Source organism: Lethenteron reissneri, chromosome 71, assembly GCF_015708825.2.
Source record: "Lethenteron reissneri isolate LAM-NWPU_2019-01 chromosome 71, ASM1570882v1, whole genome shotgun sequence".
In the NCBI taxonomy this organism is placed as follows: Eukaryota; Metazoa; Chordata; class Hyperoartia; order Petromyzontiformes; family Petromyzontidae; genus Lethenteron; species Lethenteron reissneri.
In genome coordinates, this window is record NC_083849.1 from 854993 (window position 1) to 879116 (window position 24124).

General features: G+C 57.6%; 2 protein-coding genes across 2 annotated transcripts; one reads left to right on the plus strand and one right to left on the minus strand.

The window, feature by feature from the left end:
- The first annotated feature begins 111 nt into the window (after positions 1-111).
- Positions 112-12369, plus strand: LOC133361175 (alpha-(1,3)-fucosyltransferase 7-like). The gene is made up of 6 exons (XM_061580059.1): positions 112-145; positions 4324-4408; positions 5359-5466; positions 6952-7086; positions 7880-8365; positions 12219-12369. The coding sequence occupies exons 1-6, from the start codon at positions 112-114 to the stop codon at positions 12367-12369; spliced, it is 999 nt and encodes a 332-aa protein (XP_061436043.1).
- A 4997-nt stretch (positions 12370-17366) lies between these two features.
- On the minus strand, positions 17367-22296 carry LOC133361176 (probable H/ACA ribonucleoprotein complex subunit 1). Its single transcript, XM_061580060.1, has 6 exons — positions 22168-22296; positions 20478-20592; positions 20081-20352; positions 19566-19757; positions 19162-19233; positions 17367-18268 (listed from the first exon to the last, which is right to left on the minus strand). Exons 1-6 carry the CDS (start codon positions 22294-22296, stop codon positions 17786-17788), a joined length of 1263 nt encoding a protein of 420 aa, XP_061436044.1. The 3' UTR covers positions 17367-17785.
- Positions 22297-24124: the final 1828 nt, after the last annotated feature.

Here is a 24124-nt window from a genome sequence, read left to right on the forward strand (position 1 = left end):
ACACACCCTCGCACGCGCACAGACTCGCTCGCTCGCCCCATCTCCCCGTGTCCCACCAACCCTGGCTCCCCCCCGCACCGCCACCCTGCCGCCTTGCAGGCGCTGCTCACAATGGCCGACGTCACGCGGGACGACCGCGGGCAACGTCACAAGGCCCACGTGACCACCAACACGTGGTCAGCAGCAGCAGCAGCTACTACAACAACAACAGCAACAACAACAACAGCAGCAGCAGAAACTTAACGGTGTTGGCGTGGAGGTGGCCATTTACAAAGGGTGAGATCAGTTGCAGTCTCAGCGTTCTCCTCTAACGGGATCGTCCATAAATGACGTCACGCACCTAGGGGGGGGGTCAGACATTTGTGACGATGTGTGACGAGGGGGGGGGGGTTGAGAAATGTGACGTCTCGGCGTGTCCCCCCGTGTCTCACCACGTGTCTCACCCCCCCTGTCTCACCCCGTGTGTCTCCCCGTGTCTCTCCCCGTGTCTCACCCCGCGTGTCTCCCCGTGTGTCTCCCCGCGTCTTACCCCGTGTCTCACCCCCCCTGTCTCTCCCCCTGTCTCATCCCGTGTCTCACCCCCCTGTCTCTCCCCGCGTCTCACCCCGTGTCTCACCCCCCCTGTCTCTCCCCGCGTCTCACCCCGTGTCTCACCCCCCCTGTCTCTCCCCGCGTCTCACCCCGTGTCTCACCCCCCCTGTCTCTCCCCGCGTCTCACCCCGTGTCTCACCCCCCCTGTCTCTCCCCGTGTCTCACCCTGTGTCTCACCCCCCCTGTCTCTCCCCGCGTCTCACCCCGTGTCTCACCCCCCCTGTCTCTCCCCGCGTCTCACCCCGTGTCTCACCCCCCCTGTCTCTCCCCGCGTCTCATCCCGTGTCTCACCCCCCCTGTCTCTCCCCGCGTCTCATCCCGTGTCTCACCCCCCCTGTCTCTCCCCGCGTCTCACCCCGTGTCTCACCCCCCCTGTCTCTCCCCGCGTCTCACCCCGTGTCTCACCCCCCCTGTCTCTCCCCGTGTCTCACCCCGTGTCTCACCCCCCCTGTCTCACCCCCTGTCTCACCCCCCCTGTCTCTCCCCGCGTCTCACCCCGTGTCTCACCCCCCCTGTCTCTCCCCGCGTCTCATCCCGTGTCTCACCCCCCCCTGTCCTCTCCCCGCGTCTCATCCCGTGTCTCACCCCCCCTGTCTCTCCCCGCGTCTCACCCCGTGTCTCACCCCCCCTGTCTCTCCCCGCGTCTCATCCCGTGTCTCACCCCCCCTGTCTCTCCCCGCGTCTCACCCCGTGTCTCACCCCCCCCTCTCATCCCGTGTCTCACCCCCCCTGTCTCTCCCCGCGTCTCACCCGTGTCTCACCCCCCCGTGTCTCACCCCCCCTGTCTCTCCCCGCGTCTCATCCCGTGTCTCACCCCCCCGTGTCTCACCCCGCGTCTCACCCCGTGTCTCACCCCCCCCGTGTCTCACCTCCCCTGTCTCTCCCCGCGTCTCACCCCGTGTCTCACCCCCCCGTGTCTCACCCCCCCGTGTCTCACCCCCCTGTCTCTCCCCGCGTCTCATCCCGTGTCTCACCCCCCCTGTCTCTCCCCGCGTCTCACCCGTGTCTCACCCCCCCGTGTCTCACCCCCCCTGTCTCTCCCCGCGTCTCACCCCGTGTCTCACCCCCCCGTGTCTCACCCCCCCTGTCTCTCCCCGCGTCTCATCCCGTGTCTCACCCCTCCGTGTCTCACCCCGCGTCTCACCCCGTGTCTCACCCCCCCGTGTCTCACCCCCCCTGTCTCTCCCCGCGTCTCACCCCGTGTCTCACCCCCCCCTGTCTCTCCCCGCGTCTCATCCCGTGTCTCACCCCCCTGGTCTTCTCCCCGCGTCTCACCCCGTGTCTCACCCCCCCGTGTCTCACCCCCCCTGTCTCTCCCCGCATCTCATCCCGTGTCTCACCCCCCCGTGTCTCACCCCGCGTCTCACCCCGTGTCTCACCCCCCCGTGTCTCACCTCCCCTGTCTCTCCCCGCGTCTCACCCCGTGTCTCACCCCCCCGTGTCTCACCCCCCCCTGTCTCTCCCCGCGTCTCACCCCGTGTCTCACCCCCCCGTGTCTCACCCCCCCTGTCTCTCCCCGCGTCTCATCCCGTGTCTCACCCCCCTGTCTCTCCCCGCGTCTCACCCCGTGTCTCACCCCCCCGTGTCTCACCCCCCCTGTCTCTCCCCGCGTCTCACCACCGTGTCTCACCCCCCCGTGTCTCCACCCCCCCTGTCTCTCCCCGCGTCTCACCCCGTGTCTCACCCCCCCGTGTCTCACCCCCCCTGTCTCTCCCCGCGTCTCATCCCGCGTCTCACCCCCCCGTGTCTCACCCCCCCTGTCTCTCCCCGCGTCTCATCCCGTGTCTCACCCCCCCCGTGTCTCACCCCCCCCGTCTCTCCCCGTGTCTCATCCCGTGTCTCACCCCGTGTCTCACCCCCCCCGTCTCTCCCCGTGTCTCACCCCCCCTGTCTCTCCCCGTGTCTCACCCCGTGTCTCTCCCCGTGTCTCACCCCGTGTCTCACCCCCTGTCTCTCCCCGTGTCTCACCCCGTGTCTCACCCCCCCTGTCTCACCCCGTGTCTCACCCCCCCTGTCTCTCCCCGTGTCTCACCCCGTGTGTCTCACCCCGTGTCTCACCCCGTGTGTCTCACCCCGTGTGTCTCACCCCCCCCTGTCTCTCCCCGTGTCTCACCCCGTGTCTCACCCCGTGTCTCTCCCCGTGTCTCTCCCGTGTCTCACCCCGTGTCTCACCCCCTGTCTCTCCCCGTGTCTCACCCCGTGTCTCACCCCCCTACCCCTGTCTCACCCCGTGTCTCACCCCCCCTGTCTCTCCCCGTGTCTCACCCCCCCCTGTCTCTCCCCGTGTCTCTCCCCGTGTCTCACCCCGTGTTTCACCCCCTGTCTCTCCCCGTGTCTCACCCCGTGTCTCACCCTCCCTGTCTCACCCCGTGTCTCACCCCCCCCTGTCTCTCCCCGTGTCTCACCCCCCCCTGTCTCTCCCCGTGTCTCTCCCCGTGTCTCACCCCGCGTGTCTCACCCCGTGTCTCTCCCCGTGTCTCACCCCGTGTCTCACCCCGTGTGTCTCACCCCGTGTCTCACCCCGTGTGTCTCACCCCGTGTCCCCCCCCTGTCTCTCCCCGTGTCTCACCCCGTGTCTCTCCCCGTGTCTCACCCCGTGTCTCACCCCCTGTCTCTCCCCGTGTCTCACCCCGTGTCTCACCCCCCTGTCTCACCTCGTGTCTCACCCCCCCCTGTCTCTCCCCGTGTCTCACCCCCCCCCCTGTCTCTCCCGTGTCTCTCCCCGTGTCTCACCCCGTGTCTCACCCCCTGTCTCTCCCCGTGTCTCACCCCGTGTCTCACCCCCCCTGTCTCACCCCTGTCTCACCCCCCCTGTCTCTCCCCGTGTCTCACCCCCCCTGTCTCTCCCCGTGTCTCTCCCCGTGTCTCACCCCGCGTGTCTCACCCCGTGTCTCTCCCCGTGTCTCACCCCGTGTCTCACCCCGTGTGTCTCACCCCGTGTGTCTCACCCGTGTCTCACCCCGTGTGTCTCTCCGTGTCTCTCCCCGTGTCTCACCCCGTGTGTCTCTCCGTGTCTCTCCCCGTGTCTCACCCCGTGTGTCTCACCCCGTGTGTCTCACCCCGTGTGTCTCTCCGTGTCTCTCCCCGTGTCTCACCCCGTGTGTCTCCCCGTGTCTCCCCGTGTCTCCCCGTGTCTCACCCCGTGTCTCTCCCCGCGTCTCTCCCCGTGTCTCCCCGCGTCTCACCCCGTGTCTCTCCCCGCGTCTCACCCCGTGTCTCTCCCCGTGTGTCTCCCCGTGTGTCTCCCCCCGCGTGTCTCCCCGCGTCTCACCCCGTGTCTCTCCCCGTGTCTCACCCCGTGTCTCTCCCCGTGTCTCCCCGCGTCTCTCCCCGTGTCTCTTTCCCCGTGTCTCACCCCGTGTCTCTCCCCGTGTCTCACCCCCCCCCTGTCTCTCCCCGTGTCTCACCCCGTGTCTCACCCCGCGTGTCTCACCCCGTGTGTCTCACCCCGTGTCTCACCCCGTGTGTCTCACCCCGTGTGTCTCTCCGTGTCTCTCCCCGTGTGTCACCCCGTGTGTCTCCCCGTGTCTCCCCGTGTCTCTCTCCGTGTCTCTCCCCGTGTGTCTCCCCGTGTCTCTCCCCGTGTCTCTCCCCGTGTCTCACCCCGTGTCTCTCCCCGTGTCTCTCCCCGTGTGTCTCACCCCGTGTGTCTCCCCGCGTCGTCTGCCAGGAGCGAGTCCCCTGCGGGGTGACGAGTGTCTCGGCGTGTCCCCGCGCTGTCTCCTGTCCCAGGACGCGCGCGTCTCCTCCCCTCGGCTGACGCGGTCGTCTTCCTGCACAGACACGTGCGCCGTGACCTGGCCAACCTCCCACTCGGGTGCGTCTCTCACACACAGACACACACACTGACACACACAGACACACAGTCACACACACACACAGATAGCTACACACACACACAGACACGTGCGCCGTGACCTGGCCAACCTCCCACTCGGGTGCGTCTCTCTCTCACACACAGACACACACACAGACACACACAGACACACACACAGACACACACACAGACACACACAGGTAGCTACACACACACAGCTACACACACACACAGACAGACACACAGACACGTGCGCCGTGACCTGGCCAACCTCCCACACGGGTCCGTCTGTCTTACACACAACACACAGACACACACACAGACACACATAGGTACACACACACAGACACACACATACAGGTACACACACACACAACACACAAACACACACACAGACACACACACAGGTGCACACACACAGCTAACACACACACAGGTATCCACACACACAGACACACACAACACACAGACACACACACACACACAGGTGCACACACACAGGTACACACACAGAGACACACACACAGACACACAGGTATCCACACACACAGGTACACACACAGCTACACATACACAGACACACACACAGCTACACACACACAGACACACACACAGACACACACACAGACGCACACACACAGACACACACACAGACACACACACACACACAGCTACACACACAGCTACACACACACAGACACACACACAGACACAGCTGACGGCCCACTCATGAGACTGCCTTCAGCTGATACGGCTGTCCCATCGCCGAGCCAGCTGCCTCATGTTGGAGATGCTGATGGTGATGTTGATGCTGATGGTGATGTTGTTGCTGATGTTGTTGGTGATGTTGTTGGTGATGTTGTTGGTGATGTTGTTGGTGATGTTGATGGTGATGTTGATGGTGATGTTGCTGGTGATGGTGATGTTGATGGTGATGTTGATGGAGACAGGAAACGGCCTCCGGGCCAGATCTGGGTGTGGGGCTGCATGGAGCCTCCTCCCTATGCTCACCTGCCCAGAGGTCTCCACACGGTCTTCAACTGGACACTCACCTACAGGTACACACACACACAGACACACACTCACCTACAGGTACACACAGACACTCACCTACAGGTACACACACACACAGACACACAGACACACACACACAGCTACACTCACCTACAGGTACACACACACACACAGACACACACACTCACCTACAGGTACACACACACACACACAGCTACACTCACCTACATGTACACACACTCACTCACCTACAGGTACACACACACACACAGACACACACACACACTTACAGGTACACTCACCTACAGGTACACACAGACACTCACCTACAGGTACACACACACACACACAGCTACACTCACCTACAGGTACACACACACACACAGCTACACTCACCTACAGGTACACACACACACACAGGTACACACACACAGACACACACTCACCTACAGGTACACACACACACAGGTACACACACACACAGGTACACACACACAGGTACACACACACCTACAGGTACACACACACACTCACCTACAGGTACACACACACACAGGTACACACACACAGACACACACACACCTGCAGGTACACACACACACTCACCTACAGGTACACACACACACATAGACACACACACACACAGACATATACACACACACATAGCTACACACAGCTACACACACACAGCTACACACACACAGCTACACACACACAGCTACACACACAGGTGCACACACACACAGACACACACACACAGCTACACACACACACACAGGTGCACACACAGGGGACCACTCAGAGGCTCCAAGAGGAGGAGCAGCAGCACGTGATCAGCAGCACGTGATCAGCAACACGTGATCAGCAGCAACCGCCACGTGGCGATGAGCTGGACACCACCAACACATTTCTCCAAGCTCTGCGATCCTGTATGGTATGAAGGCGTTGTGTAGGCCGACTGATGATGAGTGTCATGGGAAACCTTTTGTTGTTGTTGCCAGCATCATAGTGTGACGAATAAGAATCAGGTTGCGTACCCTTTCTGGACGTTCAAACACTCTCTATGGATTATAGTTTTTGCGAGGAATCAAGTCTGTTTACGTGTGAGACAGCCCACGTGTGCGAGGCAGTGGGGGGAGAGAGATCACGCTCTGCCATACGGATGGAACAGATGGAGATTAGTCCACACACGGTGTAGAAGGGAGTGAGATGGAACAGATGGAGATTAGTCCACACACGGTGTAGAAGGGAGTGAGATGGAACAGATGGAGATTAGTCCACACACGGTGTAGAAGAGAGTGAGATAGAACAGATGGAGATTGGTTCACACACGCGCGTAGAAGGGAGTCAGATGGAACAGATGGAGATTAGTCCACACACGGTGTAGAAGGGAGTGAGATGGAACAGATGGAGATTAGTCCACACACACGGGGTAGAAGGGAGTGAGATGGAACAGATGGAGATTAGTCCACCCATGGGTAGAAGGGAGTGAGATGGAACAGATGGAGATTAGTCCACACACTTTGCAGGCCGGATTCGGATGTCCCCACCCCGTACGGATGGCTGGAGCCCCGGGAGGAGGGTGAGGAGGGGGGGGAGCCTCCGTGTGGCTCCGCCCTCAAATCGGCACGAGCCACCAACCTCAGCGCCTACGCCTGCTCCGGGTAGGTGGACCGCACCACCAACATCAACATCAACACCACCACCTCCACCACCACCTCCTCCACCACCTCCACCACCTCCACCACCAACAATAACCCCACTACTGCCACCACCCATCTCCACTGCCACCACCACCACCACCATCAACCTCACCACCACTGCCACCACCACCACCACCATCTCCACCACTACCACCACCTCCACCACCACCACCAACAACCCCACCACCACCACCTCCACCGCCACCACCACCAACAACCCCACCACCACCACCTCCACCACCACCACCACCATCAACCCCACCACCGCCACCACCACCAACAACCCCACCACCACCACCACCACCAACAACCCCACCACCACCACCGCCACCACCACCTCCACCACCATCAACCCCACCACCTTCACCACCACCACCATCTCCACCACCACCACCATCAACCCCACCACCACCACCACCAACATCAACCCCACCACCTCCACCACCATCAACCCCACCACCTTCACCACCACCACCACCATCTCCACCACCACCACCACCATCAACCCCACCACCACCACCATCAACCCCACCACCACCACCACCACCAACATCAACCCCACCACCTTCACCACCACCATCTCCACCACTACCACCACCAACAATAACCCCACCACCAACATCAACCTCACCACCACCACTGCCACCACCTCCACCACCACAAACATCAACCCCACCACCACCACCACCACCAACATCAATCCCACCTCCACCTTCACCATCTCCACCACCACCCCCTCCCCTCCCCCCCCCAGCAAGAGCGAGCTGGTGGCCTGGGCCGTGTCCCACGGGGGCGCCGCGTCTGGCCGCGACGCCTACCACCGCGAGCTGGCGCTCCACCTGCGCGTGGCCGTGTACGGCCGCGGCGCCGGGCGCACGGCCCTGCCCCAACTCCCCGCGGCGGCGGGGGGTACGGCCCCGGTCCTCTCTCGCTACCTCTTCTACCTCGCCTTCGAGAACGCGCGCTCCCGCCACTACGTCACCGAGAAGCTGTGGGCCAACGCCCTCGGCTCGGCGGCCGCCGTGCCCGTCGCCCTGGGGCCCCCGCGGGGCGACTACGAGAGGGCGACGCTGCCGCCCGCCGCCTTCCTGCACGTGGACGACTTCGCGTCGCCCCGCGAGCTGGCGCTTCGCCTGCGGGCGCTGGCGGCCGACGGGGCGGCGTACGGGCGCATGCACGCGTGGCGGCGGCGCTACCGGGCGCGGAGCGCGCGCGGCTGGGACGAGCGGCTGTGCGCCGTGTGCCGGAGACTCGGGAGGAGCGGGGGGGGCGGCGGTGGAGGGGGGGGCGGCGAGGGGGGACATTGCGGAGTGGTTCGCGGGGGGGGATTGAAGGAGTCTCGGTGAGGTCTCGGTGGGGTGAGGGGTCTTCCTGGTGAGGTCCTGGTGGGGTGAGGGGTCCTGGTGAGGTCTCGGTGGGGTGAGGGGTCTTCCTGGTGGGGTCTCGGTGAGGTCTCGTTGGGGTCTCGGTGGGGTGAGGGGTCTTCCCGGTGGGGTCCTGGTGGGGTCCCGGTGGGGTGAGGGGTCTTCCCGGTGGGGTCCTGGTGGGGTCCCGGTGGGGTCCTGGTGGGGTGAGGGGTCTTCCCGGTGGGGTCCTGGTGGGGTCCCGGTGGGGTCCTGGTGGGGTGAGGGGTCTTCCCGGTGGGGTCCTGGTGGGGTCCCGGTGGGGTCCTGGTGGGGTGAGGGGTCTTCCCGGTGCCGCGTGCGTTCCGGTGCCGGGGCTGTGGATCGCCCCTTGCCACTTGAAATCAGGCGGGGGGAGTCTGTGGGTGTGCAGGGAGCTTTGAAAAAAAACGTTAGCGCTCACATGGGACTGTCGTTAGACAGGTAGGAACAATGTTCCACACTGCCCACCGGGGATTATTTGTCTGTCTGACTATCTGTCGTGCATAAATATATATACAATATAAACAGCTCTTTGATTGGTGGAGACCTCCTGCCGGGTACGGAGAGGGGAGGGGCCTAAGGGAGGGGGGAGTCAGGGGAGGGGCCTGAGGGGGGGGGGATCAGGGGAGGGGCCTAAGGATATGGGGGGGTGGTCAGGGAGGGGCCTAAGGGGCTGCCTGGCTCCCTAAAGTCACGTGATCTTGTACACAGGTAAGAACAACAGGTTCCACACTGCCCACCAGGGAGTATTTGTCCGTCTGTCGTGCACGAATGCGCCGTCCAACCAAGTTCCTACCTGCCCACTCCGAAGGAACGTGTTTAATGGAAACAGAAACGGATAACGACAGTGTGACGTGATCAAAAATGTGATGTCAGTAGCTTCAGAAAGTCAGAGAGTCTCTCGCACGTGTTCGCCATCGTTGTCAACACGTGGCCTGGAATCTTCTACAGGTGGTGGTCTCCAGAGCCCAGAGGCAGCAACATTTCTCGTGGCGTGGTTGCAAATTCTCAGAAGCGTCAAATGCATTTTTATTTGAAGCCCCCTGCTTTGAAGTCTGAAACCCCATCTCGTCAACACGCCCTTCCCTCCGTCCTTTGGTTGGGTACCCCTCCTGGTTGTAAGTTTCCTGATTTTCGTGCACTACGTATTGGGAATTCTAGGGTGGTATGCGCAATTATACATTTTAATTGTTATTAATCAGCTCGCCTGGTATGCAGGAGGTCGTGGGTTTGATCCCAACCCTGACGAAACCTGCTGTATATTTGGAGTCTCTCTCGCTCTCATCATCACGGTGGCCAGGAGATGTTAACTACCTCGCCTGGTGTACAGGAGGTCGTGGGTTCGATCCCGACCCTGACGATGCCTGCTGGAAATTAGGAGTCTGCGTCTCTCTCATCATCATCATCACGGTGAATAGGAGATGTTGACTACCTCGCCTGGTATGCAGGAGGTCGTGGGTTTGATCGACCCTGACGCCTGCTGCTGCTGTATATTTGGAATCTGTCTCTCTCCCCGTGGTCGCGTAGATGTGTTTTCCTCCGGGTCCTCCAATTTTTCCCCTCCACATTTAGCTTCACGTTTAGAGTACTTGGCAGCTACACGTTTTCTACATGAGCCACTTCGTCGAACTATCATTCGCTTCTGAAAAGCAGCTACCTTAGCCGAGTGGGGCTTTACCTGGTGCAATTAAAATAGTTTATTGGCATCAGTCTGCCAGTAGGGTGGAGTGGGGGGGGGTGATGGTTGTGTGCGAGATCTCACATGCACATAGTCTGGCACAAGCGCCGTGGTGACGTCCCCACCACTTCGTGGCGAATGGAAGTTGCTGTTGCGGCCATCCCAATGGAGCCACTAAAATTGGTGATATTATTTTAATGTTTTGTTTAACACGCAAGCAAAAGCTTTCGCGACCATATTAACCTTTGTTGTTAAATCGTTTATATTAAGTTCACTTGCTTGCGCGCTTACGACCGTGCAAATCTTTCGGTCGTTTTTTATTTAAATCCTTTATATTAAGTTCGCTTGCTTGCGCGCTTACGACCGTGCAAATCTTTCGGTCGTTTTTAACCCACTTCCCGTGATCCAATCGAGCTGACATTAACACTTTTTAGGAACAAAAATTATATGTAATTACCAATTGCTTAATGGTGGCAGGCAATCATCTGACCCATAGGTGGCAGCCATCTCAAGCCAGAGGACGAGAGGACTCTAGCCGCCACGCATATAAAGGATTTAGTGAAAAACTGGTTTACGGGTGAATTTTGATTTGTATCCATTCCTCCTACCTCCGATGACCACGGTTGGCTCTGTGCGGTGCGAAAGAAGTTCAACAACACACACGATCCCACCCTCCCCCCGCAGAGCGACAGAATGTTGGGGCAAGTGCTGTGAGCGAGTAGCACCTATGAAGGCTGCCGGCACCGTGTGGCACACGAGGGGGTGGGTGGCCAGCGCCACGCCCGGCCGCCTTTGTCACTCCACAGTGGCGATGTTTACAAACGCATTTGAGGCCGAGTCGACCTAGGGGAGACCCAGGACCGGGTTCAGATAATCGTCACCGGTGTTGGTGGCCGTGAGCGGGAATCGAACTCGGGTCGCCGGGTTTGTGGTGCAGCGTAGCGCTAACCGCGGCGCCACCACTCCTGGTACACACACGCTGCGAATATTTTAAATGACAAAATTCCACCGTTGTACAAACGACGCGTTGATTTTTGTTGTTACCTTTAAAAGTATATTTATTTGGTTGTTCGTACTACAAACGTGAAAACGGGGCATATAAAAAGAACACCAAAACTAGAAACATTCTACGGAAGAAAAAAAAAATCTATCGTTTTAAAAGAAATCTACCTTAAAAATTCGATTTAAAAACATCTATCAAGAAAAACATCTATGCCAGCATGCCGCAAATAAAGACGAGAAAATATGAGGGTGGTGGTGGGGGGGGTGGGTGGTGGTTAGGAAGGGGCAGGAACAGTAACACACACACACAGGTGAACGCCAGGTAGTGTGTGGGGACGGTGGGGTCAAGTGGGGCTAACGCGAGCCTCTCTTCTGAGGCGTCCATCCAGCGAGGAAGAGAGTTGGTGGACAAAATAACCTCCCCCCCCCCCAATTAACGCGGTGCCCCGGTTGACGTAAAGGGAAAACCCCTTTTTCAGGGGGGGGGGGGGGGTATTTTTTGTCGTGTAACTTTTAGAACAATATTTCAAACATTCGAGCCTAATGCAAGGTGAGAAAAAAAATCGTGAAAAAAAAACCCAATTCGAGTCCAATACGGGGTTTAAAGAATCCTCAGAAAATGTCGACACATCTGGGCTAAAATAACGAATCCTTCAAATACATCCTAAAGGTTTGGGCATTACAGGCTTCAAAGCATCCTTAAAAAGTTGAGATTTTCACCATCACACCATCACCTATAGTTCACACACAGAGAAACGTATAAAACCTGCACACGTGTCAAGCCCGCCGGGGTGTAAAGACAATCTCCTGAACCGCGCTGCGCCAAATTCACGAGCACGCGATGATCCAATCCTCACGTTTACTCCAAAATAAAATCAATACATTTTCTAAAAAAATCAGCGGCCATCATCGAGTCACTGCTGGATGAAGCCCCCCCCCCCAAAAAAAAAGGCATCGTCGCCACCGCCATCTCCCGCTGTCACGCAACTAAAAAAACCCCGTCCCTGTCGATCCTGCGCGCGGAGCAGATTTCGCTTCTCCATCTCCGCAGCGGACGTTCCCCTACTCCATGCGCTTTTCCCACCATTGGCTACCAGGGCGGTCACTTTCAACGACCCACTGGGGGCCCTTTTAATGGTAGCCTTGACGGTGTTCCGGTCAAAGCCAAAACACGCGTAACGATTTCATGTCCTCTCTTATCCTCACACGAAACATCTCCACATCATCATCTACGTCTCTTCAGTCATCCTCTCTCATCTCTACATTTTTGGTCGCATTTAAAAATCACCTCAATAAAAAAGAATCTCTCTCGTGTCATTTCTCTCTTCTTACTGTCATCTCCAAAAGAATTTCTCCTCAGGACCCTGCAAAGGGACCAGGGCGTTCTACCCACTGATAGTTTTTTTGATCCCCTCCCAGACTAACAAAAGAGTCGTCTGGAACATCATCATGGTCAGATCTAGAATCTCTCGATACCAGAGGAGAGTAGAACTGCGTATTAATGCATCGTCTTCAGTCATGTATCATCATCATCATCGCTAACCGGGCAAATGACAAAACCACCGGACTTTTAATGGTCCGTGAAGACTTCGGCAATTCCCTTGGGGGTAACAGAGTTGCTGTTACCTCCCTCAAAACAACGAGATGGGTCGTGGCAAAAGCAGGTCGGGTGGCAAAAACGCCGAATGACAAAGGGCGCCTCAAGCGCCTGCGTGGTTAAGGCCGCCCCCTTTCTGAAAGTTGGCTCCGCCAGTCTGCCACAACTTCAACAACTTAGTCGTTATAGCGATCGCAAAGTCAGAAAAAAAGTAAAACTTTTCCTAGAAAATTTCGAAAGTCACAAATTAAAACGTACAGAAACATTTCCCAGAGGCTCCCTAGACTAGCTAGTCCCAAGTTCAACTAGGCCTCCGTTAACAGTACAGCTTTAAAATTAGTCCAGTAAACACATCTGCTGTTTCATTTATACCATATTGTTTGGACAAGTATTTGAATGCTAAAGGACGTTGACAATAACATTTCCGTGTCGTATTTTAGGTAGGAGATGAACCCACATTTTGAAGAATATAAAGTCATGCCTGCACTTGATTTGTTTTTAAAGATAAAGTACTTCATAGAGTTCTCTCACATCCAACAGAAGAACTAGAGCTAGTCCCAGACATTCATTGCAAAGCTTCAGAAGTCAACAGGCACCAACGTGGATGTAAAAAAAGGTTACTGTGCTACCAAGTTTAAAACCCGAACCTTCTTAGACATCAAAACGCCCTAGCCCAGTCACACAAATCGCGTAGCCTTTTATTGTTGGGGGTCATTTTGGTTTTTACATATATGTCACATCTTTCCTCGGGCAGAGTCTAGCCGAGTTGCAGTCTTGCTTGCCTCTCTACACAACGAGATCCTACCCCTCCTTTCCTAGTCTCACCTGCTGCCCTCTGGCGTGAGGGCCGTGTTTATTAGGTCACGGCTCGGCTCAGGCTCAAGCGAGCCGGCTCAAAAGAAGCCACGCTTAAAATTAGAGCCGACTATGAAAATGATCACAGCCACTCTCAGGATTTGAAACGATCCGAAACAGCCCCAAAGCCATGGCCAAGCCATTCACCGACACACCTTTGGAAGCAAATGAGCAGTGCAAGCCTGAGTTGGGCGTGTTAGAGAGCAGGGCCTGAGTTGGGTCGTGTTAGAGACCAGGGCCGTGTTAGAGACCAGGGTCTGAGTTGGGCCGTGTTAGAGACCAGGGTCTGAGTTGGGCGTGTTAGAGAGCAGGGCCGTGTTAGAGAGCAGGGTCTGAGTTGGGCGTGTGAGAGAGCAGGGTCTGAGTTGGGCCGTGTTAGAGAGCAGGGCCTGAGTTGGGTCGTGTTAGAGACCAGGGCCGTGTTAGAGAGCAGGGTCTGAGTTGGGCATGTGAGAGAGCAGGGTCTGAGTTGGCCGTGTTAGAGACCAGGGTCTGAGTTGGGCGTGTGAGAGAGCAGGGTCTGAGTTGGCCGTGTTAGAGACCAGGGCCGTGTTAGAGAGCAGGGTCTGAGTTGGGCGTGTTAAAGAGCAGGGCCTGAGTTGGCCGTGTTAGAGACCAGGGTCTGAGTTGGCCGTGTTAGAGACCAGGGCCTGAGTTGGCCGTGTTAGAGACCAGGGTCTGAGTTGGCCGTGTTAGAGACCAGGGTCTGAGTTGGGTCGTGTTAGAGACCAGGGCCGTGTTAGAGACCAGGGTCTGAGTTGGCCGTGTTAGAGACCAGGGTCTGAGTTGGGTCGTGTTAGAGACCAGGGCCGTGTTAGAGACCAGGGTCTGAGTTGGGTCGTGTTAGAGACCAGGGCCTGAGTTGGGCGTGTTAGAGACCAGGGTCTGAGTTGGGCGTGTTAGAGACCAGGGTCTGAGTTGGGCGTGTTAGAGACCAGGGTCTGAGTTGGGCCGTGTTAGAGACCAGGGTCTGAGTTGGGCGTGTTAGAGACCAGGGCCTGAGTTGGCCGTGTTAGAGACCAGGGCCTGAGTTGGGTCGTGTTAGAGAGCACGGTCTGAGTTGGCCGTGTTAGAGACCAGGGTCTGAGTTGGCCGTGTTAGAGAGCAGGGTCTGAGTTGGGTCGTGTTAGAGAGCACGGTCTGAGTTGGCCGTGTTAGAGACCAGGGTCTGAGTTGGCCGTGTTAGAGACCAGGGTCTGAGTTGGCCGTGTTAGAGACCAGGGCCTGAGTTGGGTCGTGTTAGAGACCAGGGCCCTGTTAGAGACCAGGGTCTGAGTTGGCCGTGTTAGAGACCAGGGTCTGAGTTGGCCGTGTTAGAGACCAGGGTCTGAGTTGGGTCGTGTTAGAGACCAGGGCCGTGTTAGAGACCAGGGTCTGAGTTGGCCGTGTTAGAGACCAGGGTCTGAGTTGGCCGTGTTAGAGACCAGGGTCTGAGTTGGGTCGTGTTAGAGACCAGGGCCGTGTTAGAGACCAGGGCCTGAGTTGGCCGTGTTAGAGACCAGGGCCTGAGTTGGGTCGTGTTAGAGAGCACGGTCTGAGTTGGCCGTGTTAGAGACCAGGGTCTGAGTTGGCCGTGTTAGAGACCAGGGTCTGAGTTGGCCGTGTTAGAGAGCAGGGTCTGAGTTGGGTCGTGTTAGAGAGCACGGTCTGAGTTGGCCGTGTTAGAGACCAGGGTCTGAGTTGGCCGTGTTAGAGACCAGGGTCTGAGTTGGCCGTGTTAGAGACCAGGGCCTGAGTTGGGTCGTGTTAGAGACCAGGGCCGTGTTAGAGACCAGGGTCTGAGTTGGCCGTGTTAGAGACCAGGGCCCTGAGTTGAGCGTGTTAGAGACCAGGGTCTGAGTTGAGCGTGTTAGAGACCAGGGTCTGAGTTGGCCGTGTTAGAGACCAGGGCCTGAGTTGAGCGTGTTAGAGACCAGGGTCTGAGTTGGCCGTGTTAGAGACCAGGGCCTGAGTTGAGCGTGTTAGAGACCAGGGCCTGAGTTGAGCGTGTTAGAGACCAGGGTCTGAGTTGGCTGTGTTAGAGACCAGGGCCCTGAGTTGAGCGTGTTAGAGACCAGGGTCTGAGTTGGCCGTGTTAGAGACCAGGGCCTGAGTTGAGCGTGTTAGAGACCAGGGTCTGAGTTGGCCGTGTTAGAGACCAGGGTCTGAGTTGGCCGTGTTAGAGACCAGGGTCTGAGTTGGCCGTGTTAGAGACCAGGGCCTGAGTTGGGTCGTGTTAGAGACCAGGGCCGTGTTAGAGACCAGGGTCTGAGTTGGGTCGTGTTAGAGAGCACGGTCTGAGTTGGGTCGTGTTAGAGACCAGGGTCTGAGTTGGGCCGTGTGAGAGACCAGGGTCTGAGTTGGGTCGTGTTAGAGACCAGGGTCTGAGTTGGGTCGTGTTAGAGACCAGGGTCTGAGTTGGGTCGTGTTAGAGACCAGGGCCGTGTTAGAGACCAGGGTCTGAGTTGGCCGTGTTAGAGACCAGGGCCTGAGTTGGGTCATGTTAGAGACCAGGGCCGTGTTAGAGACCAGGGTCTGAGTTGGGTCGTGTTAGAGAGCACGGTCTGAGTTGGGCGTGTTAGAGACCAGGGCCTGAGTTGGGTCGTGTTAGAGACCAGGGTCTGAGTTGGCCGTGTTAGAGAGCAGGGCCGTGTTAGAGACCAGGGTCTGAGTTGGGTCGTGTTAGAGAGCACGGTCTGAGTTGGGCGTGTTAGAGAGTAGGGTCTGAGTTGGGCCGTGTGAGAGACCAGGGCCGTGTTAGAGACCAGGGTCTGAGTTGGGCGTGTTAGAGAGTAGGGTCTGAGTTGGGCCATGTGAGAGACCAGGGTCTGAGTTGGCCGTGTTAGAGAGCAGGGCCGTGTTAGAGAGCAGGGTCTGAGTTGGGCGTGTTAGAGACCAGGGCCGTGTTAGAGAGCAGGGTCTGAGTTGGGCGTGTTAGAGAGTAGGGTCTGAGTTGGGCGTGTTAGAGAGCAGGGTCTGAGTTGGCCGTGTTAGAGAGCAGGGTCTGAGTTGGGCGTGTTAGAGAGTAGGGTCTGAGTTGGCCGTGTTAGAGACCAGGGTCTGAGTTGGGCGTGTTAGAGAGTAGGGTCTGAGTTGGGCGTGTTAGAGAGTAGGGTCTGAGTTGGGCGTGTTAGAGACCAGGGTCTGAGTTGGGCGTGTTAGAGAGTAGGGTCTGAGTTGGGCGTGTTAGAGACCAGGGTCTGAGTTGGGCGTGTTAGAGAGCAGGGTCTGAGTTGGGCGTGTTAGAGAGTAGGGTCTGAGTTGGGCGTGTTAGAGAGCAGGGTCTGAGTTGGGCGTGTTAGAGAGCAGGGTCTGAGTTGGCCGTGTTAGAGACCAGGGTCTGAGTTGGGCGTGTTAGAGAGTAGGGTCTGAGTTGGGCGTGTTAGAGACCAGGGTCTGAGTTGGGCGTGTTAGAGAGTAGGGTCTGAGTTGGGCGTGTTAGAGACCAGGGTCTGAGTTGGGCGTGTTAGAGAGTAGGGTCTGAGTTGGGCGTGTTAGAGAGCAGGGTCTGAGTTGGGCGTGTTAGAGAGCAGGGTCTGAGTTGGCCGTGTTAGAGACCAGGGTCTGAGTTGGGCGTGTTAGAGAGCAGGGTCTGAGTTGGGCGTGTTAGAGAGTAGGGTCTGAGTTGGGCGTGTTAGAGAGCAGGGTCTGAGTTGGGCGTGTTAGAGAGTAGGGTCTGAGTTGGGCGTGTTAGAGACCAGGGTCTGAGTTGGGCGTGTTAGAGAGCAGGGTCTGAGTTGGCCGTGTTAGAGACCAGGGTCATGACTAAGAAAAGCGGCCCTGAGAGTAGATGGGCTGTCGACAGATGAGCCAGGTTGTCGAATCCGGCCTATCTGCCTCTTGACCCGTCTCTCTCGTGGCGAGTTTAGCTCCTTAACTCCCAACGGACTCAAGATGTAAACAGGACAGGCACTCAACTAGGTCTGAGCTTAGTCTCGCCTCGAAATTCTGGTGGAGGAGTAGGCAGGCTGCTGTGGAGAAGGCTCCACTCCCACCTAGAGCAACCACAAAAGCCTGAGTCTTTCCTAGACCATTAACCCTCCCCAGTCTAGGAAAGGAGTCTCACTATGCATCTAAAAACGGGACATTTACCTTCAGCCAGGTCTAAGAGTACCAAGACTAACTTCCGCTAGACTCTGCCCGGTGCTGCCACCCATGGTCAGCCTAAGTGTCATTGAGGCCGGAACCGGCGAAGGAGCGCATGTAAGTGTGCACCGCGGTCGGAAAGAGGTTACTGCCGTCACCGCTCCCGTCCCTCCCACCGTCATCGCCGCCGCCATCGCCGCCGTCGTAGCCGGCGTCGCCGTTGAACCCGCAGGCGCCGGCGTCTCCACTGCGAGGGGCGCCAGCGCTGCGCAGGCAAGAGTCGTCGGATGTCTCCATCTTGCACACGCCGCCCTCGTCGTGACACGCCGCAAAGGCTCCGTCGTAGGCCATCGCCGCCGCCGCCACGATGTCACCGCCGCCGCCGCCGCCGCCGCCGCCGCCGGTGCTGCCGTCGATGTTGTCATGGACAATGACGACGGGCGCGGCTGCTCCAGGCCCATTGTGCCCGTTGGCGTGAAACGGTGGCACGTTGTCGTCGGGGAAAGATGTGCAGGCCTTCTTGCATTTCTGCCGCCGGTTGGAGAACCACAAACGCACCACCTGGCGTGTTCGGCGATTGTGGGGGGGGGGGGGGGGGGGCGGGGAGACAGGCCACGAGAGGTGGTGGGTGGGGGGGGGGTACAGGAGAACGGGAGGCTTGGTTACAAGTGTGCGCGAGAGTCACGACCCAAACAATTGATATAGTAATACAAAAAAAAGTTAAATCGACGCAAATTTACTGACCCGACCAATGCCGGCTTTGCAGGTGCCGAGTCACATTTGTGCCGCACAGGGTTAGCTGCTACCGGGAGTGGGGGGGGGGGGGGGGGGGGGGGGGGTGCCTCCTAGGCTAAACCACATGGCAACAATGATCACCCCCTACCGGCGGATTAGCTCCCACCGAGGTGGGAGGCGATGGAGAATGGATGGAAGGCGCGCGCTGCCATTTTCGGGGGGCATTTAATCTAGAAACTTTTTATATCACCGGGTGTAAGGGCCTACCGAGCCGACACAAATCTCTTTTTCACAAGCAACGTGGCCATCACAAATGATGGCTCAACGAAGTGGTGGCTTATTATCACCACCACATGGAAATTTAAAGCGGGAACCAAATACTCAAAAAACGCGTGATGTAGATTCTAAACGTGGAAGGAAAAAAAACACAACGCAGGACCCAGAGAAAAATACACGCTACCATGGAGGGAACATGTAAACTTCTAATGTACAGCAGGCGTCAGGGTTGGGATCGAACCCACGACTTGTTTACCAGGAGAGGTAGTTAACATCCGAGCCACTGTGACGCAAGACGATAATGGCTACGATTTGTCATTGTTACATCATGTCAGAGGACTTCCAAATGGGCTGGTGAGCTCCATGTACAATGGCGGTGGTTGTGGTTGTTAGTGGCAGTGGGCGAGAGCGTGGCGGTGGTGGTGGTGGTGGCACCGCAATACCTCCGTTAGCAATGGCTCCGGTACTGTAGATGCCGTAGAACGCAGCAGGACTCTGAGGGGTCCATCACCGTCCTAGGTAAAGACAAACATTTGAAAGATGTAATAAGAATAATACACATACACACACGCACATACAGAAATCACGGGAAGCGATTAAAGAGTGAAATTATTCAACGCTTCTCGCCCCCCCCCCCCCCCCCGTCGTCACAGTGGTCATAGCGGTGATGAGTCGTAGCGGTGGTCAGTGGTGATGAGTCGTAGTGGTGATGAGTCGTAGTGGTGATGAGTCGTAGTGGTGATGAGTCGTAGCGGTGGTCAGTGGTGACAAGTTGTAGCAGTGACGAGTCGTAGCGGTGGTCAGTGGTGGCGAGTCGTAGCGGCGACGATTCGTCCGATAGACTCACATTGTTCTCCAGTTTGAGATGCTGGGCGATGCTCGCGATGGCCGACATGTTGGGCTTGGAGCAGACATTGTAGTAGGCCTCCAACTGCATCCGCGTGTAGCTCGCAAAGTAGGTGCGCTTCTTGCGAATACGTTGCACCACCTCACGCGGAGTCTTGCTCAGGGTCTGTCCGGCCGCAGCGTTCTCAACGCCCTGCGGGGAGTGGTGGATCCACGGTCGAGATTCCGTTTCTTTGGTGGCGGAGGGGGGGGGGGGGGCGGTGCGACTGGGTTCGTTGTCGAGCGATCGGGCGATGACGGTCGATCGATTGCGGGTTTGTCCGGTTGCCGCGGCCGAGACGACGAAGGATGGCCGTGATCGTGTGCGTGGGTGGGTGCGTGGGTGCGTGGGTGCGTGGGTGGGTGCATGGGTGGGTGGGTGCGTGGGTGGGTGCGTGGTTGGGTGGGTGGGTGCGTGGGTGGCTGGGTGCGTGCGTGCGTGCGTGGGTGGGCGAGTCATAGCCCGGGCGACGTTACCTCTTTGGTGTCGTTGCCGCCGTTGCCGCCATTGCCGCCATTGCCGCCATTGCCGCCATTGCCGCCATTGCCGCCATTGCCGCCATTGCCGCCATTGCCGCCATTGCCGCCATTGCTGCCATTGCCGCCAATGCCGCCATTGCTGCTGATGCTGCCGTTGCTTTGCACATCCTCCATCCACAGCTTGAAGAGCGGCTGCAGCTTGCACAGGTTCCTCTGGCTCAGCTGCAACGCCTCGAAGCGGCAGATCGTCGTCTGGCTGAACACTCGGCCTGGGCGGGAGGAGGGGGGGGGACGGCAACGACCACGGAGTTGAGGCGTTGTGGACTACGCGACACACGGACAGAGCGAGGCACGGATCGAGTCTCCCACCCACACCGCCGCGTGAGAGCCTCACCGCACAGCGAGCCGATGGAGATCCCCATCTCGGCCTGCGTGAAGCCCAGGTTGACGCGCTTCATCTTGAGCTCCTTGGCGAACCGAGCCAGTTCATCGATGCTCATCAAGTTGTCCTGCTAAGACCCACCGGGGAGGGGGGGGGTGGGTGAGAAAAACCTCCTCCATCAACCTCCACCACCACCATAGAGACGTAGGGTTTGCAGCGCAGTGCATTAACCGCTGTGCCACCACTCCCCACAAGTGCACAGATTAATATCGCCACACACACACACAAAGATGCCCCATGTAGTCTTCAACATCTCTTGGGCAAAGTGCCGTTCCAGTCTACAAGTTAAGATCGGCATGGCACACGAGGGTGGGGGTGGTGTGGCCATTACCATGCCCGGCCGCCTTTGTCTCCCCTAGTGGCAATGTTTACTACACACCGCACCAGGTATTTAGAGGCCGAGTCGACCTAGGGGAGGCCCAAACCCCGTTCAGATAATCGTCACTGGCGGTGTTGGCCGCGAGCGGGAATCGAACCCGGGTCGTCAGGTTCGTAGCGCTAACCGCCACACACACACACACACCTGTACATTTGTACACACACACGTACACAACAACAACAACAACCGCCATTCGCCACTAAGTGGCGGTGACGTCACCACGATGCTTGTGCCAGGCCAAGTGCACCTTGAGGCCACACCCTACACATACCTGTACACAAACCTGTACACCTGTACACAAGTACACAAACCTGTACACCTGTACACAAGTACACAAACCTGTACACCTGTACACAAGTACACAAACCTGTACACCAGTACACAAGTACACAAACCTGTACACAAGTACACAAGTACACAAACCTGTACACAAGTACACAAGTACACAAACCTGTACACAAGTACACAAGTACACAAACCTGTACACAAGTACACAAGTACACAAACCTGTACACAAGTACACAAGTACACAAACCTGTACACCTGTACACAAGTACACAAACCTGTACACCAGTACACAAACCTGTACACCTGTACACAAGTACACAAACCTGTACACAAGTACACAAACCTGTACACACCTGTACACACCCGCACACACCTGTACACACCTGTACACACACACACCTGTACGCACGTCTCCCGCGTCCTCACCTCTCCAACGCCCGAGTCGCGGCGCTCGCGCCAGCTCGTCGTGGTGGCGCTGGGCTCGCACGAGGAGCCCGCTCCGTCGCTCTCGGGCGACGACACCACCACCACCACCACGTCCCCCTGCTGCAGCTGCTGCTGCAGCTGCTGCTGCTGCTGCTGCTTGCGCAGCTCGTGCTGCTCCTGCTGCCGGTGCAGCTCCTGGTACAGCTGCTGCTGGTGCTGCTGGTGCTGCAGAAAATTGAACTGTTGCTGCTGTTGCTGCTGTTGCTGCTGCTGCAGCTGCTGATAATGATACCGCTGTGTGGGTTGAATAGGAGACATTTGGTCTGCGTCGAGTCCATGTTGACCAGCCTGATATTGATGATGTGGATGCTGCTGCTGCTGCTGCATCATCATCAACGGAGCAGGCCACGCGTCTGGCGAAGCACCAGACTCACCACTGCCGCCACCGCCGCCACCACCACCACCACCGCCACCGCCGCCACCACCGCCACCACCACCGCCACCGCCACCACCCAAAGCCGGCAGCCCCCACTTGCCATCGGAACCGACCTCGCCCAGAGCACCGTGCCACTCGTAAGCGGGCCTCTGCCCGTGGTGCAGTTGGCGAGGCTGCTGCTGCTGCTGCTGGCGTAGCAGGTGATGCATCAGCAGTAGCTGCTGCTGCTGCTGATGCATCATCGTCCCGTGGCACTCGTCGTCGGACACGCTCACCACGGTGTCGCCGCCGCCGCCACCGCCGCCGCCGCCGCTGCTGCTGCTGCTGCCATCGTCGTCGTCGTCGTCGACGATGTCGATGACGACGCTCTCCTCGAAGCGGGAGGCCGCGGGGGCCGGCGGCAAGCCTGGCCAGCCCTGGTGCTGGTGGTGCTGGTGGTGGTGCTGGTGGTGGTGGTGCGGCGGCGGTGGTGGTGGTGGCGGCGGCTGGCACGGCACGGTGGAAGCCAAGAATCTGGCCGAGGTGCTGGCCACCGCCAGGTCGTCGTCGGGGGACTCGGCGCCCAGGCCAGCGAGGAACGGAGCGGCGAAGCCGATGGACCTCGGCGTGAGCTGCCTTTGCCGACGCTGCTGCTGATGATGATGCTGCTGCTGCTGATGATGCTGCTGCTGGTAAGCCAGCGTTTCATCCGTGGCCACGCCATTATTGTGAACGGCCACCAGCGAGCCGGCTGTCGTGGCCACGGTGGGCCCGTAGGTGGACGGATGGCGAGGAGGGCCCTCCTGCTGCTGCTGCTGGTGATACTGCTGCTGCTGCTGGTGATACTGCTGCTGCTGCTGGTGATACTGCTGCTGGTGATACTGCTGCTGCTGCAGCTGCAGAGAGTAATAGTCTGGGATGTTGATAGTAGCGAACCAGTTTGTCCCCATCCTATGTCCCAGAGGCGTGTCCGGTGCCTGCAGTAGCGACGACGACGACGACAAGGAAGACGAGGAGGAGGAGGACAGCGACGAGTTGTTGAAAGCGTCCATCACCTGACCGCCGGCGCCGGCCGGCTCCTCGGGCGGGGAGCTCTGCGCGGAGACGCCCGGGTGAGGGCCGTAGGCGCGGAAGCGGTTGTCCAGAGAGGGCCCGGGCTGGGGAATGTCCAGCGCGGAAGTTTGGAGGGATTGGGTCTCCATGGTGGTCGTTTGGTGGGGCGAGAGAGAAGCCAAGAAAGGATCTAGAGAGTTAGATTTAAAAAAACAAGAAATGAAATTTCGATTTAAAGCTTTCGTGACTGCAGGGATTCATCTTCTTGGTTCTTTCGGTAAAGTCACGTAGAAGGGAAATAATAAAATAATAAAAATAAAACATAATAAATTCTCACGACGTTTCGGCCACAACGCAAGCAGCCATCCTCAGGTGAAGAACAGGTCTGTCGGGAAGACAGCGTCTGAATGACAGACCTGTTCTTCACCTGAGGACGGCTGCTTGCGTTATGTGGCCGAAACGTCGTGAGAATTATTTTATTATGTTTTATTATTTTATTATTTCCCTTCTACGTGACTTTACCGAAAGAACCAAGAAGAAGAAATTAAATGTTAAGATGGAGGTCCTCTTTGGTTTATAGGTGGCAATTTTAAATCGGCATTTAAACAAATACAGGGTAAACCAAAAGCCATAATAGAGGGTGGCCCAAAACTCAGGACACCCTGAAGCAGCGTCACTGCCCGACAAACGCCACTTTTTGAATACAATTGTGGAAGCCGCACACACACAAGGCGTTGTCGCTATTGACACGACACGCATAGAGTTTTTGTTCAACCTGAGAAGAAAAAAAAAAGCTATACACCAATAAAATAAGTTATTCATTTTCATTTTTAAAATTACAAATAAATATATTTAAACTGCTGCAAAGTTGTAGAAAAATACGGATGCTTAACAAGAGAATACATTCCTGCGGAAGGAGCTGGTAGGAACGTTGTTGGGTTGCTCGGTCAATGGCCTGCAGGGTCAACGGCGGCGTGGTGTATTCCGCAAATATGCCCGACTGAGGGCGGGCACAAGCCGGCGTGAGTAGGTTAAACG